We start from the raw sequence: 14514 nt of genomic DNA, 5'->3' as shown, positions 1-14514 counted from the left end.
TAGATTTGGAAGATGGGTGGACCGGTGACTCAGGGACGTTTTGTTCTCAAGTCTCAGCCACCCTCCTCCTTGAAAGGAGACCCACGATCCGCCTAAGGGGCGATCTTGGGGCAGGAGTCAGCCTGGATCGGGAGAGGGGTCGGGCCATCTTGCCTTTGAAACCATCAAAGCTTCCTGTGGTGGGGGAGCCTGTGTGTGTCGCCCAGAGGCCAAGGCGTCAGGCAGTGTGCTGACAAGCCCCTCCCCTAACTGGAAGCCTGGAGATGCACTTATGCAAAGGTTTTAATACCGAGATCACACACATGACCCATGGACCCGGTCCCGCCTGCAGATATGTTGACTGTTTCTGGAAGGAAAAGAAAAAGGAATTCACTGCTGACATTTATAGAATGTCATGCAAAAAAAAAAAAAAAAAAAAAAATCAGGGTTTCTGGCTTCTTTTGGAAGAGCAAAGTTCTGGCTCCCTTGGGTGCTTGGTCCCACCTGGCCAGCATCGGCCGGAGTTGTGTAGTGGCCGCCCCACCCTGGACAGCGTGTGAGCTCTCAGCCTGTCACTGGCCACTGCTCCTGTGGGGCCCCCTGACTCCGTGGCCGCCTGCCAGGTACGTCTATCCCACGCGCAAATGTTTTGTGGGCCGAGAGTATGTTTCTCTGTATTTGGCGTCCTACTGAAAAAGGGCAAATGACACCAGACCAAGAGGGTCCTGTGTTTCAAGAAAGGGAAGAGAGTGCGTCTCCCACCGGAGTGAAGACCATTTCTTGTGTTCATACGCAAACGAGCGTGCCTGCGTTAAGAGAATGTGCCTGGTACGATGCTTTTGTGGCCCCTGCAACAGTGCGCGGAGTTACGGAGACCCTCTTGGCCCCGACACTTGATGCTTAGTTTCCCTGGTGCGCCTGCACGCGTGGCAGAGAGAGGTGTCCAGCTCGGGGCCTCCTTTTCTCTTTTGGTGCAAGCTAGGGATGAGTGGGGACCTCTGGGGGGCAGGTGATGTCACCCCATGGACGTTGTCCCCAGCTCCCTGCTTTGGCCTTTGGCAACAGTGGTCGAGTTAGAGGGCTGAGAGTGGCCAGGCTCCCTGGTGCATAGTCCAGAGAGAAGCCGCGCCTTTTCCGGGAAAATCAGGCACTTAGGAACGAGAGTCCGGCTTCCTGTCTGATGCATTAAGTGCATTGCCAGCCTGCCCTTGCCCTTGATCACCCTGTGTGACTGGAATTCACCAGCCTGTGCCTGCCACCTGTTTAGACCTTAGACGTGAGGCTCGCTGCTGCCACTTCAAGCTCCGAATCCTGCTGCTGCGGGTTCTCGGGCACAGCACGTGCCCTCTCCCTCCCTTTCTCTTCTCTCCTGTAAATGGAGGTCGTGGTTCTGTCCGTTGCCGCATCAGGCAGTGGGGTAAAACGACCACCCGTTTATTACGTGGGCCAGGGCAGGGCACAGAGGGGATGTGGTTCCTGCTGGGGCGGGGATGTCCGCCGTGGCCCTTTCTCCCGCTTGTCTGACGTCTGGGCTGCGAGTGCCGATGGCCGGGGACCGGCTGGTGTCCCCTCTCCCCATGCAGCCTGTCCTCGGGGCTAGTTCGGGCTCCCTTGGCATGGCGTCAGGCCTCCCAGGGCAGGCATTCCGACAGATGGGAAGTGGGAGCCTCCGGGTGTCTGGACGCTTGGGTGTGCCAGCGTCACTTCTGTCCTATTTTACTGGTCAGACCAGTCCCACAGGGCACCCAGATCCAAGGGGAGAGGACACAGACCCCGCGTGCTCACGGAAGGAATGCAAAGGACTTGTGGCCCTCTTCAATCTACGCAAATGGTATCTGTCTCCCAAGAGTTACCGTGCGGACCGGATGAGGTGGGGATACGCGCTGCCCCTCCCCTGCGGTGACCGCAGTGCAAGTGTGGGCGAGGATGTGGGGCAACAGGAACGCTCGTCGCCTTGCTGGCAGAGATGCAAGAAGGCACAGCCACTTTGGAAACCGTTCGGCAGATTTTCAGAAAGTCAAACATGCACTGACCCTGCATCCTGGCGACTGTCATCCGAGATAATTACCCCAGAGAAGTGGAAAGCAGAGACTGCAAAGCCTCGCACCCCAATGTTCGCAGCAGCTTTATTCGCGACGCTCCCAGACCAGAAAGAACCTCGGCGTCCATCGGCGGTAGAAAACGAGGCAATCAGCTGTTGTTTCTTCACACCCTGGCCCTCACGGCGACGCGAAGGAACAAACTGCACACGACATCAGTGAGGTCTCTCCCGAGCGTGAGGCCCGGGGAAAGGAGTCGGGCACAGAATGCGAGCTGTGGTGGCTTCCATGATCCGAAGTTCAAAAATATGCAGAACGAGTCTGTGGTGATGGGAAGTCAGGCAGTGGTTGGCTTTGGGGGCGTGGTCACGACTGGAAAGAGGCAGGAGGGAGCCTTCCGGGGTGATGGGATGTTCCACACGGTGGCCTGGGTGGTGTTTACCCAGATGGAAACGTGCTCACAAAATACGTCCAACTGCCCACTGAAGGCCCGAGCACTTTGCTGTATGTCGTTGCCATTCGATTAAAAATAGTTAAAAATAATTGCTTAGCAGGGTGCCGGCTCTGTATGCCGCTCTGCGTAAATGGTGGCTCCTGGGGTCACCATCGTCATTACGGAAGCACCGGGAGGTGGTGACAGTGATGAGGATTTGTAAGGCCTTCAGCCCTGTGCCCTCTGGAGTTCAGGTGGCTCATCCGGGCCCTGGGAACCCCCACCCCTGGCAGGGAGCGGACTCTTTCTTCGCTCACATAGATGGAGAAAATTCCCTGTTGGCCCTGGGCCAGCACTTGCATTTGGCATTGGTGTGTGTTCTTGGGTCAAGTGCATTTGGCTCTCCTTCCTGGGGGCCCTGAATCATCCTGGACAGCCGTCTTTGCTCGGTGATAACCCCCACATCCGCTGCCCAGACTTCTGGGCTCCGGAGGCCAGCTCTGGGGAGGTGGTGGCAGACCGGGCTGGGGAAGGGTCGGCCAGGCCAATCAACCAGGTTGGGGGTTCGTCCTGGCAGAGGCTCAGATAGGATCGATTCGTCGCTGACCTCTCTGTGTGCTTCTCGGTCGCGAACGAAACGTGCCATCTCAGATTCCATGATGATGCAAAGTAGGTGTGAGAAGCAGAATGTGTTGCTTTCCTTGGACTCCCCTGGAAGAAGAGAAGGGCACAGCGTGGCCACAGACGCCCTGCTGGAGGGACTCTAGGGAGTGGTGAGAGATCACAGTTAACCAGAGGGGACAGCTGTCACAGCTCCACACAGGACATGGTCTCAGGGTGGCCCGGTCTTCCGATTTTTCACAAGGAGCTAGAAATCTGGGCTTCTAAGGGAAACCTCCTTGTTTTCAGATCTTGGCATCTCGCTCGGGTGGGCTTTGGTTTTTTTTTAGACATGATGCGGGCTGGCTCGGCAGAACGCGTCTGCAGACCTCTGGTATTAGAGGTGACCCCGGACCAACCTGGATGGTAACCTTCCACCTCCCACTTTGTAGCCTTCCGACCTTGGGCTGGCTCATTTCGTTTTTCCGTCTTGTGCAGCATCACCACCCATGAAAGGTTAAAGATAAAATCGTTTCTGATTCACAGGGTCTGTTCTCAGCACCAGGCGAAAGCCTACAGAGTGCTGGCATCATGCCCCTCCTCGCCCTCATTTTCGCCTTACAGTTCCCAGCACGTGGGGGAACCAAGAGGAAGCGTTGGGGGCCTTTTGGACCCCAAGGATTACTCTCTACTTTCCCCCCATGCACGCACAGACCGCCATGCAGGCAGGGGTAGACAGCCCCCCGTTATCCACAGTTTCAGCAAGTGGAGAGGGGACTGCCTGCCCAGCCACAGACCCCCTCTTCCTGGGGTTCCTTCGAAGCTAGAGGGAGGCAGGGACGCACGTCATCACTCTCCCCTCTGCAGTGTTCCCCTCACCCCCTCAGGGTGGGTCACTGGGACCAGGCCCTCCTGACTGCCCTTGTTCTCGCCCGATTCGTTTCTTGAGAAAAATGAGCAGAAAGAAAAGATCTGCGTTTGATCTACTGTGTTCTGACCTTGCCGGGAGTTATCTGCTCTTTGTTGCATTACTGAATCACAGCAATTTCTCGAGAGTTCAGCCTTGTGGAGGGATGGGTATGTCTCCAGAAGTTTGGCCTTGGGGGAGCCCAAGGGAAGATGTTGAGGGCTTTTTCCTATCAAGGGTAACAAACGCATGTGCCCGCGGGAGCCAGGCAGGATCTGGACAGGAGTGAAGGGGGCAGGGGCGAGGCATGAGGGAGGGGTGGTGACTGAGGACACCAGAGAGCCCATGCCCCACCCGGAACCAGCAGCCACGGCTCAGCCCGGCCTTCGGTGCCTGGGGGATGTAGGCCCAGTGTTGCCAAAGCGGCTGACTTTCAAGACGTGTTGTAAATCCCCACTTAATCACTTGAATATTTTAAAGCCGTATTTACGTGTTTTATTTTGGAATAGTTTTAGATTTACAGGAAAAGTGAGAAGATGGTATGGAGAGTGCCCACACGCCCCTCATCCAGTTTCTCCCCCCTGTGCTAACATCTCGCGTCAGCCACAGGACCTTTGTCAAAACTAAGAAACCCAGGGGCGACTGGATGGCTCGGTCAGTTAGGCGTCCAACTTCGGCTCAGGTCATGATCTCGTGGTTCCTGTGTTCAAGCCCCGCATCAGGCTCTCTGCTGTCAGCACAGAGGCCGCTTCAGATCCTCTGTCTCCCTCTGTGCCTCTCCCCCACTGGTTCCCCCCCTCCCCCCTCAAAAATACATAAACATTAAAAAACCAAAAAACAAACAAAAAACCTAAGAAACCAACACGGGCGCATTGCTATTCACTACTCTCCATCGTTAGATTTTGATTTTGCCAGTTTCCCGTTAACGTCCAGGATGAACGCGATCCAGGATCACGTGAGATCCCACATCGCGTTAAGTCGTCATGTCTGCTTAGTCGCCTCCTCTGTGGCAGTTTCGGTCTTTCCTTGCTTTTCACGACATTGGCAGTTTCGAGGAGCCCTGGTCAGGTACTTTGTAGAAGGTCCCTCCATTTGGGTTTGTCCGGTGTTTTTCTTATGGTGAGACGGGGGTTGTGGGTTTCTAGAGAGAATCCACACAGGTGAGGTGCCTTCTCATCACGTCGTGTCTGGGGCACGTGGCACCCACACGCCTAGCTTATGTCACCATTTCTCCTTCCCCATCGTTTGTGGTGTCCATCTTGTGCTTTGGGTTATAGTCCGATATCATATTACGTGTTTTGTTGTCCAGATTGTTCCAGATTTGACCATTCGTCTCTTTCAGGTTGGCTCCTGTGTTCCTTTGACATGCCCCATCCTTTATCTTTTTTTTTTTAATGTCTACTTTTGAGAGAGAGAGAGAGCAAGCGTGTGGTGGAGTGACAGAGAGAGAGGAGGACAGATGACCAGAAGCAGTCTCCTCGCTGACAGCACAGAGCCTGAGGCGGGGCTCGACCTCGTGAACCGTGAGATCATGACCTGAGCTGAAGTCGGCCGCTCAACTGACTGAGCCACCCAGGTGCCCCTGTCCTATATCTTCTTAAACACTCCCTTACAGGGGTGCCTGGCTGGCTTGGTCAGAGGAGCACCTAACTCATGATCTTGGGGTCGTGAGTTTGAGCCCCTCACGGGGCATAGAGATTACTTAATAAAAATAAGTTTAAATAAATAAATAAATACTCCCTTACATTCTGGCACTAGAAGATTCTCCAGGCACTATGTTTTCCCTGCCCCAGCCCTAGAAACAGCCATTTCTCCTAGGAAAGTTAGAAATTAAGTCATATATTAAAAAACTTGGGGTGCCTGGGTGACTCAGTCAGTTAAGTGCCTGGCTTCCGCTCAGGTCATGATCTTGAGGTTCGTGGGTTTGAGCCCCACGTCGGGCTTTGTGCTGACAGCTCGGAGCCTGGAGCCTGCTTCGGGTTCTGTGTCTCCCTCTCTCTCTGCCCCTCCCCCCCACTCATGCTCTCTCAAAAATGAATAAACGTTAAAAAAATTTACAAAGGGGCACCTGGGTGGCTCAGTCGGTTAAGCGTCCGACTTCGGCTCAGGTCATGATCTCGCGGTCTGTGAGTTCGAGCCCCGCGTAGGGCTCCGTGCTGACAGCTCAGAGCCTGGCTTTGCTTTGGGTTCTGTGTCTCCCTCTCTCTCTGCCCTTCCCCTGCTCACACTCTTTCTCTCAAAAATAAGCAAACATTAAAAAAACTTAAAAAACAAAAAACAAAACTCACTCTGTGGGCCACATCCAGGCATAGCTGGTGTTGTTTCATCTCCAGAACATTCTTTGAAGGGAAGAACCTGTGTGGTACCCATTTTATAGACAGGGAAACCGAGGCACAGGGAGGTCAGGGCAGAGACTGAGGCCACATGCCACCCTCTCAGGGCCTGTGTGTGCCCTTGTGGGGCCAGGGCATGTGAGGCAGGAGGATACCCAGGACAGTGGGCTTGGAGCCAGGCACCCAAGCAGCACGGTGGCAGCGCTGTGACCAGAGGAGGAGAAGCAGGAGGGGACAGCTTGGTCTGGGACATTCGGGGAACGGGGGTAGCGTCTGAGACCTGGGGCAGGGAGGGTGGTGTCAGCCCGCAGGGCGGTGGGAGCGGGTTCCGGGAGGACCACAGGCGGGTCTCGTGTATTTGGGTAGAAAGGTGAACAGATGTGGTTTTCAGATCATGTTTAACATGAAGACTTTGTGCTGAGCTGTCTCCCTGCGTCAGTTGTCTGTCGCTGCTGAACCCGGGTCCCGAGACGTGGTGACGTGAAACGACGGCCTTCCCAACCTGGCAGCACCTGTGGGTCGGGAGTGTGTGCGGCCCCGCCAGGTGGCTCGGTGGCCCTTGCCGCACAGGCTGCCCACGGGGAGTCGGCTGGGGCCGCTCTCGTCTCGAGGTTCAGCCGGGGCAGGACCGCATCCCGCCCAGTCGGCGGGGGTGCGCCTCGGTTCCCCACTGGCGGGTGCCGGAGGCTGCCCTCCGTCCCCAGCTGCGTGGGCCTCTCTGTCGCCTCAGTTTACTGGTGGCTGAGAAGGCAGGTGAGGAAGGTGGGGGGGGAGAGGAAGTGTGCACAAGCGAGCCAATGAGAGAGAGAGAGAACAAACTGGAATGACAGTCCTCTGTGTGACCCTGTCCCCAGAGTGCCATCTCTCCTTTTGGCCGAGTCCCTTTCGTTAGAAGTGAATCGCCAGGGCCAGTTCACAGTCCCGGGGGGTGGGGGGTGGGTCACGCAGCGGCTGTGCAGGAGGCAGCGGTCACTGGGGAGTGTGTCAGGAGCCGCCTGTACGAACCCTGCCAAACACCCTGCCGGACGGTCTGTCCTCACCGCCTGCCAAGGAAGCCGGAGCCATTGTCACTGCTTTGCCGTCCAGATAAGCAAAGGAGGGCTCAGAGAGGTGCAGTGACTCGCCCGAGGTCACACAGCTCAGACTCCAGCCTGAGTCCAGCCTCTAGGGTGCCCGCTGGTGTTCCCCGACTTCTCTCACACTCCAGCTCCAGCCTGGCCTCGGAGCTTAGCTGAAGACGCAGATTCCCGGCTGACCCCAGGCAGACTAAACCAGACATGGAGGGGCCTGGGAATCAGCATCGGGCAGGTTGCCGTGGGGGATCCCGATGCTCCCTGGAGTCTGAGAGCAGCTCCCGCATCCTAAGGGCATGATAACACGGAGATGACGTGTCTCTCTCTCTCTCTCACACAGTGACGGGTTAGGCGTGGTCTTTGGCTCTTGAGGACAAAAACAGAGGCAGAGGTGTCCGATTTCAGGGATCACGGGAGAGGTGTGGCTTCATTAAAGGTCATAGCCACGTTGGGAGCCCTTCCAAGCAGAAGAAATTGAAAATTAAATGAGATGGTGTGTGGGAAGTGCTTAGCGCGGTGTCTGCATATGGGAAGCACTTTGATACTTGGGAGCGGTGGTTTTCATTCACGTTATTGATGAATGTTAATGATCATTAACTTGTTGGTATTATTAATTTCAGGGCAGTGAAAATGTGACTTACCCGACTTGGGTTTGGAGAAGAGATTTCGGGTCTTTCCCTTTGCTCCAGTTGAGTGGTTTAGAAAACAGATCTTATTTTGGGACTGGTGTTGGCAGGTGTTCGCGGGGGAAACGGCAGTAAACGATACATGGGTCGGTCTGGGTCCCCACTCAGGACTCTGGGTTCTGGGTTGTCCCCGGGTCTGTCCTTGTGCAGGATGCCGCTCGACATCGTGGCCATCCGCGAGGTCCCTGCAGACCCTGGGCGACCCCGGAGGCAGGCCGGAGGCCGGGGTAACGGGGCAGAGGGCCTGACGAGCTGTTCTGTTTCTTGCAGATCAGGAGCGACACTTCACAGATCTTGGAGGAAAACATCCCACTCCTTAAGGCCAAAGTGACAGAAATGCGTGGCATCTATGCCAAAGTGGACCAGCTAGAGGTGTGTCTGAGATGATGAGCTTTCTTTGTGAGACCTGTGGGCCTGTTCTGGTTCCTTCCTCCTCTCTTCCAAAGTGCTGATTGGGCCTCCAGAGCGTCGGGTGTTAGACCCAGTACAGGGGGTTGGTGGCGAAAGAGGGCGTACTTACACGGTATTGTAAAAGCTGTGACAAATGTGAATTCATATAAAGTACCCCACTTAAAAGTCCAGGTATGGGGCGCCTGGGTGGCTCAGTTGGTTAAGTGTCCGACTTCAGCTCAGGTCATGATCTCACGGTTTGTGGGTTCAAGCCCTGCGTTGGGCTTTCGCTGCCCCTCCCCCACTCATTCTCTCTCTCTCTCTCTCTCTCTCTCTCTCTCTCAATAAATGAATAAACATTAAAAAAATTTAAAAATCAGACTTTTTAAAAAAGGTTTTTTAATTTATTTTGAGAGAGAGAGTGGGGGGGAGGGGTAGAGAAAGAGGGAGAGAGAGAGGATCCCAAGCACTGTCAGCACAGAGCCCCATATAGGGCTCGAACATACGAACCGTGAGATCGTGACCTGAGCCGAAGTTGGATGCTTAACCGACGGAGCCACCCAGGTGCCCCTAAAAATCTGGCTTTTAAGCTGCTTTTGGAAATTCAAAAGCTTTGATAGCACTTAGCTCACATTTCTTTAAATACTTTAATCTCCAGGTTGTATTTCTCAAGGTATAAATACATGAAGTACACACATCTTTTTTTTTTATGTTTATTTTTGAGAGAGAGAGAGAGAGACAGAGTGCAAGTGAGGGAGGGGCAGAGAGAGAGGGAGACCCAGAATCGGAAGCAGGCTCCAGGCTCCGAGCCGTCAGCACAGAGCCCGACGCGGGGCTCGAACTCACCAGCTGTGAGATCATGACCTGAGCCAAAGCCGGATGCTTAACAAACTGAGCCACCCAGGCGCCCCTGAAGTACACACATCTTCCGTGTATAGTTCAGTGAATTTTTACACACAAAACCCCCATGTGAGGACGACCCGAATTGAGAAGGAGAACGTTTCTAAGCCCCGGGCTGTAATTTTGTAGAGCCGGGTGGCACCTGCCCCTCAGACAAGGCCCGTGTTCTCCAGCATACCGCAATCCCCACCACGCCCTACTGCCTCACTGCTGACTTCCCTCACCTGCCTTGTTCCCGTGTGAGCACCAGGCTAAGCGCATCGTAGCTCATTTTTCTCCTCGCTGCACGGTACCCTCACTGTCCCATTTCCCAGAGGAAGAGCATAAACTCCAAGAGGTAAGCAGCGTTCCCAGGGTCACACAGCTCATTCCCTGAAGCTGGGACCTCAGCCTGCGTCCCCTGGAGCCCAAGCTCTTACCCGTACCGGGGCCCTCAGCTTGGGATCCTGGCTCCTTACACAGCGAAAGCCCGGGAGGCTTGAGGGAGCTTGCAATTAAATAGCGGTCACCTGGACGGAGGGGACGTGAGCCGCTCCGAGCCACGGAGGAAGGGAGCACGGCAGTCACCACTAGAGCTGGCAGAGTTAACATTCTTGTCAGCAGAGAATGAGGCAGGAATATAATTAAAACTTTGCCCTTGGAATCGCTGATTCATTTGAATTTTATTCCACACGTTTGACCGAGGAAAGAAAGAAAATGGGAAGGTTTGGAGCCCTGGCCCAGCTCTCAAGCCCAGCGCTTCCCTTAACAGTCAGCCCACTGAGACTTACTGAGGGCCTACTGTGTGCGCTGCGGGACTCTCACGGGGAGAAAGGCAGGTGCAGCCCGCGGCCGTGTTCCAGCAGGAGGGGCCCGGCCGCAAAGCGCTCCCACAGTGGTTCCCGGCGGCCACCATAACACATGCCCACAGACTTAGGGGCGTCAAGCGACATGGGTTTATATCTTACAGCTCCTGATGTTGCAAGTCCCAATGTGTCTTGTAGGCTGAAAATTGAGGTGTTAGCGGGGCTGGTTCCTTCTCGAGGCTCTGGGGGGCCTTTTCCACCTTCCAGAAGCTGCCCGCATTCCTTGGCTTGTGGCCTCTACCTCCACATCCACCCCACCTGTAGCGCCTTCCAGTCTCTCTTACGCTCTGACCCTCCTGCTCCCCTCTGACAAGGACCCTGTAGTCCCCCGGGTCACCCGGCATCATCTCCCCGTCCTCAGTCCCATCTGCAGAGTCCTTCTTGCCCCTATAATATCTTCGCAGGTTCTGGGAATGAGGGTGTGCCCTCTCTGGGGGCCGTTTTCCTGCTGACCACAGTGGCCGAGGGAAGGAGGCAGGTGCTCTGGAGGAAGGTGCTGCCCGAGGAGTGGAAAGAGCCCCTGGAGGAAGAATGGAAGGGGTGATGTTAGGTGGAGGGGGGACGGGCAGGGGGGACAGCTCGGGCAGAGGCTCAGAGGCAGGACGGAGTTGAGCTCGGGGGCAGGAGGGACATGGGGACGCTGGGAGGATCCCGGGATGGCCTGATGATGGGAACGTGACCAGAGTGGGGCTGGAGAAATCGGGCAGCAGGAGCCCTGTTGTCAGGATTTTGGCCTCTTCATCCCAAGCGATGGGGAGCCACTGATGAGACAGGATAGTCCCCACGGCAGGGTGTTGGTGCTGTTGACGCTTCGGGCCTGACATTCTCTGTTGTGGGGCATCCTGTGACGTAGCAGCGTCCGGGTCTCCACCCACGAGATAGCATTCCCCCTCAACCCTGGCTCTAGAGTCCTACTGCCTGGGTTCGGATCCTGATGCTGTCTCTTTCCTTGTGTGACCCCCCTGGCAAATTCCAAGTCTCTGCTCCCCTGTAAAATGGAGTGACAGTAGTGAGGTTCCTGAACCCAAATCTTTTTTTCTTTTCTTTCTTTTTTTTTTTTTTTTTTTTTTTTAGCATTTTTAATTTATTTTTGGGAGGCAGAGAGACAGAGCATGAGCGGGACAGGAGCAGACAGAGAGGGAGACACAGAAGCCAAAGCAGGCTCCAAGCTCTGAGCTGTCAGTACAGAGCCCGACGTGGGGCTCGAACTCACAAGCAGTGAGATCATGACCTGAGCTGAAGTCTGCCGCTTAACCGACCGAGCCACCCAGCTGCCCCCTTGAACCCAAATCTTACCAGTATTTACTTGGCCAACATTACTTGAACGCTCGTTATGAGCTACCCTGAGATATGGGTATGAGCGTCCTGGTCCCCTGCTAGTGGCCTGTGGGGGTGCTGGGTGAGGACCTGGGCTGGATGAGATAGGTTGGCTGTGTCAGCACCTGCAAAGCAGGGGCCTGGCCAGACCTGTAAGAGAGACCCGCTTCCTGGGGGTCTCTTCACACGAAGGACTGAGAAATGAAGGAATAAGCCTGGTGGGGGGGTGGACAGCTTGTGCAGATGTCCCAAGGCTGCAAAGACCAAGGCCTTTCAGGCAGTTGTGGGTGGTGTAGATAGAGCTCAAGGTTAGGGGTGGGCACAGACTGACCGTGTTGGGCCGAGTCGTGGAGTTTGGACCCCGTGGTGAGAACGACAGGACTCTTCAAAAGTGATTGCAAATACTATACTATTATTCCCTCCCCAACCCCGAGAAAATCCAAAAAGACTTTTGAAGCGTTCCATTCACAACCCATGGAACACCGAACACGTGCTAAGAACTGAGTGTATTTACCTGGTTGTGCAATCATCACCACTACCTGATTCCAGGAAGTTTTCATCGTCCCCCGAAGAAACTCTGTAACCACCAGCAGCCACGCCCCAGCCCCTGGCGGCCACACATCCACTTTCTGGCTCTATGGATCTGCCTCTTCTGGATGTTTCACACTAACGGTATTATACAGCCTGTGGCTACAATGCCTGGCTTATTTCACTCACGATGATGTTTCGGGGGTTCATCCAGGCCGTAATATGTGTCTGATCTTCATTCCTTTTTTTGGCTGAATAATATTCTAGTGTGTGGATGGACACGCCACATTTCGTCTATCCTTCATCGGTTGATGGGTACTTGGGTCATTTCCCCTTTTTGGCTCTTATGAATAATGCTGTGAACACGCACGTCTGCGTTTTTGTGTGAATCTGTATTTTCATTCCTCTCGGGTGGAAACCTAGGAGTGGAAATGCTAGGTCATACCAGAACTCTTTTGGGGAACTGCCAGACGTGTTCCAAAGTGACGTGACTATGGCATTTTACGCTCGCACCAGCGATTACTACGAGTTTTAGATGGAAATGGCACACTCAGATGCCGGCAGGATCCGGGGCTGTACTGAGTGACCGGGTGCTACACGACCAACCCCAAGGCCCCCTCCCCCATTCCTTCCAACAGCTGCAGCTGAGAAGCACCCGTCCCCTTCAGTGGGCTAGGATCACCAGGCTGCCACAATCCCCACTCTGCCCTAGAGTCTCCCCAATGTTGAGGCTGAGTGGCATTTGCCTCGTATCAGCCTCCCCTGGGCTGTTGCTTTCCTTAGAGTAGAGGTATTTCTCTGTAACTGGGTCTCTGTTAAAAGGAGGAAACACTGAGCTAGTCCAGGGGGGTCTTGGACGAGAAGCCGGTGCGAAAATACATATTTCCCACTATGAAGTGTGTGCTTTAGGAGCTTATGAGAACCTGATGTGCATTGGACCGGGACAGGTAGATTCCAGAGCCATGTGGCCCCGGCCCCAGAACTGCCCCTTGGGTAGCTCTGTCACCCTCCAGAATCTGTTTCTTCCTCTGTAAGTTGGGAATATGTCTTCCCTCCTGGCAGTCATCGTGGGGCATTAGGCCAGCAGCTGGCACTAGGTCCCTGAGGTGCTCGGTGAAGCCCAGCACTGTTTTGCTGGCTGTTGCCACAGACAGGGGTGAGCGTATCTGGGACGGCTGCTCGCTGTCAGGGCCTCCCGGGGTGCCCAGGACCACCCTGCTCTCAGATCAGTGCCACCTGCCAGGAGGGGCTTGGGGACCACAGGGTGACCTCTCAGTGCAGCACTTGGGCCTTTCTTAGTTTTGGTAATAAAAACTAGCACACACAGGGCACCAGGGATTCGAAGTGCTTTCCTCGGGAGAAGGCGCTCCAGCCCACGGCCGCCCCGGAGGACAATCCCGTTATTCGTCCCACCCGACCGAGAAAGCAGGGGAGGCACAGAGAGGTGGGGTGATCTGCCCACGGTCACACAGCTAGGGAGCGGCAGAGTGGGGGTTGCAGAAGTCTGCTCCTGAGTGCTCCCCAGAGCCAAATGTTGGCACCTCTCTGCAGACAGTGCTCCGGTCTGAAGCGGGGACCTTTTGCCCGAAGCGACCATACACGTCAGTACTGACCAATATGTTTTAAAACAAAACAATGGGGCTTTCCTCTCTCCCCCCTCCCTCCCTCCCTCCTGCTAGTAAAAGTAGTATATTTTCACGTAGGGAAGATTACGTAGGGGGCGCCTGGGTGGCTCAGTCGGTTAAGCGTTCGACTTCAGCTCAGGTCATGATCTTGCAGTTCGTGGGTTCAAACCCCATGTCGGGCTCTGTGCTGACCAGCAAGCACCCTGGAGCCTGCTTCAGATTCTGTGTCTCCCTCCCTCTTTGCCCTTCCCCCACTCGTGCTCTGTCCCTCTCTCTCAAAAATAAATAGACATAAAAAATTTTTTTAATAAATAAAAAAAAAAGACTACGAGTCCCCCCTATTCCCGAGACGCAGCCACCAGAGTGGTCACCATCCTGTCCCCCAGCCCCATCCGCTCTGGTGGCTGCATCTCTCCTGGTCTCCCCGAACCAGGTCTCTCCCGGGCTGCCCTTGGCTGGCATTTCCGACCTGCGAGCGTGCATTCCTCAGCTCCCCCCCAGACTGGAGGGAACAGGGGGTGCATACAGTTGGAATCGGCTGGCGGACAGGGACTGCGGGGCCGTCTTCCGTGTTTTACAAGTAGCTGTGCCGCCCAGGGAGGCCTCAGAGCCCAAGGGCCGGAGCCCTGGTCAGGGGAAGCCTCCTGGCCCTGTGGCCCCTTGTCTTCTGTCCCCCCCGCCACATCTGATGTGGCTTATTCGGCCTTTCAGCTGCCAGAACCCTGGGGCCACAGTGGAGCAACGATGTGGTGTCTTTTTGCTACGGATGTGCCCATTCGTGCGTGGATTCTCAGGCACCTGCCGTCCAGGGGAACCCCGTGCAGCCCACCAGGTTCCGGTCTTGGCCTTGTGAATAACA

The 14514-nt window shown here is 55.2% G+C and overlaps 1 protein-coding gene across 4 annotated transcripts in view; it reads left to right on the top strand.

Annotated features, from left to right (window-relative positions):
* Nucleotides 1–14514, top strand: part of BCAS4 (breast carcinoma amplified sequence 4) — a 60584-nt gene that overhangs the window by 16743 nt on the left and 29327 nt on the right. For all 4 annotated transcript variants that reach the window (XM_019458153.2, XM_019458149.2, XM_019458151.2 and 1 more), the window contains exon 3: nucleotides 8321–8422. In XM_019458153.2, coding sequence (XP_019313698.1) covers nucleotides 8321–8422 — 102 coding nt within the window. The remainder of the gene's footprint in view (nucleotides 1–8320; nucleotides 8423–14514) is intronic.

The sequence above is a fragment of the Panthera pardus genome, unplaced genomic scaffold (assembly GCF_024362965.1).
Source record: "Panthera pardus isolate Hobbes unplaced genomic scaffold, ASM2436296v1 HiC_scaffold_25, whole genome shotgun sequence".
Lineage (NCBI taxonomy): Eukaryota > Metazoa > Chordata > Mammalia > Carnivora > Felidae > Panthera > Panthera pardus.
The sequence above is the reverse complement of the archived record's forward strand: the minus strand, read 5'-3'. Positions and strand labels throughout refer to the sequence as shown.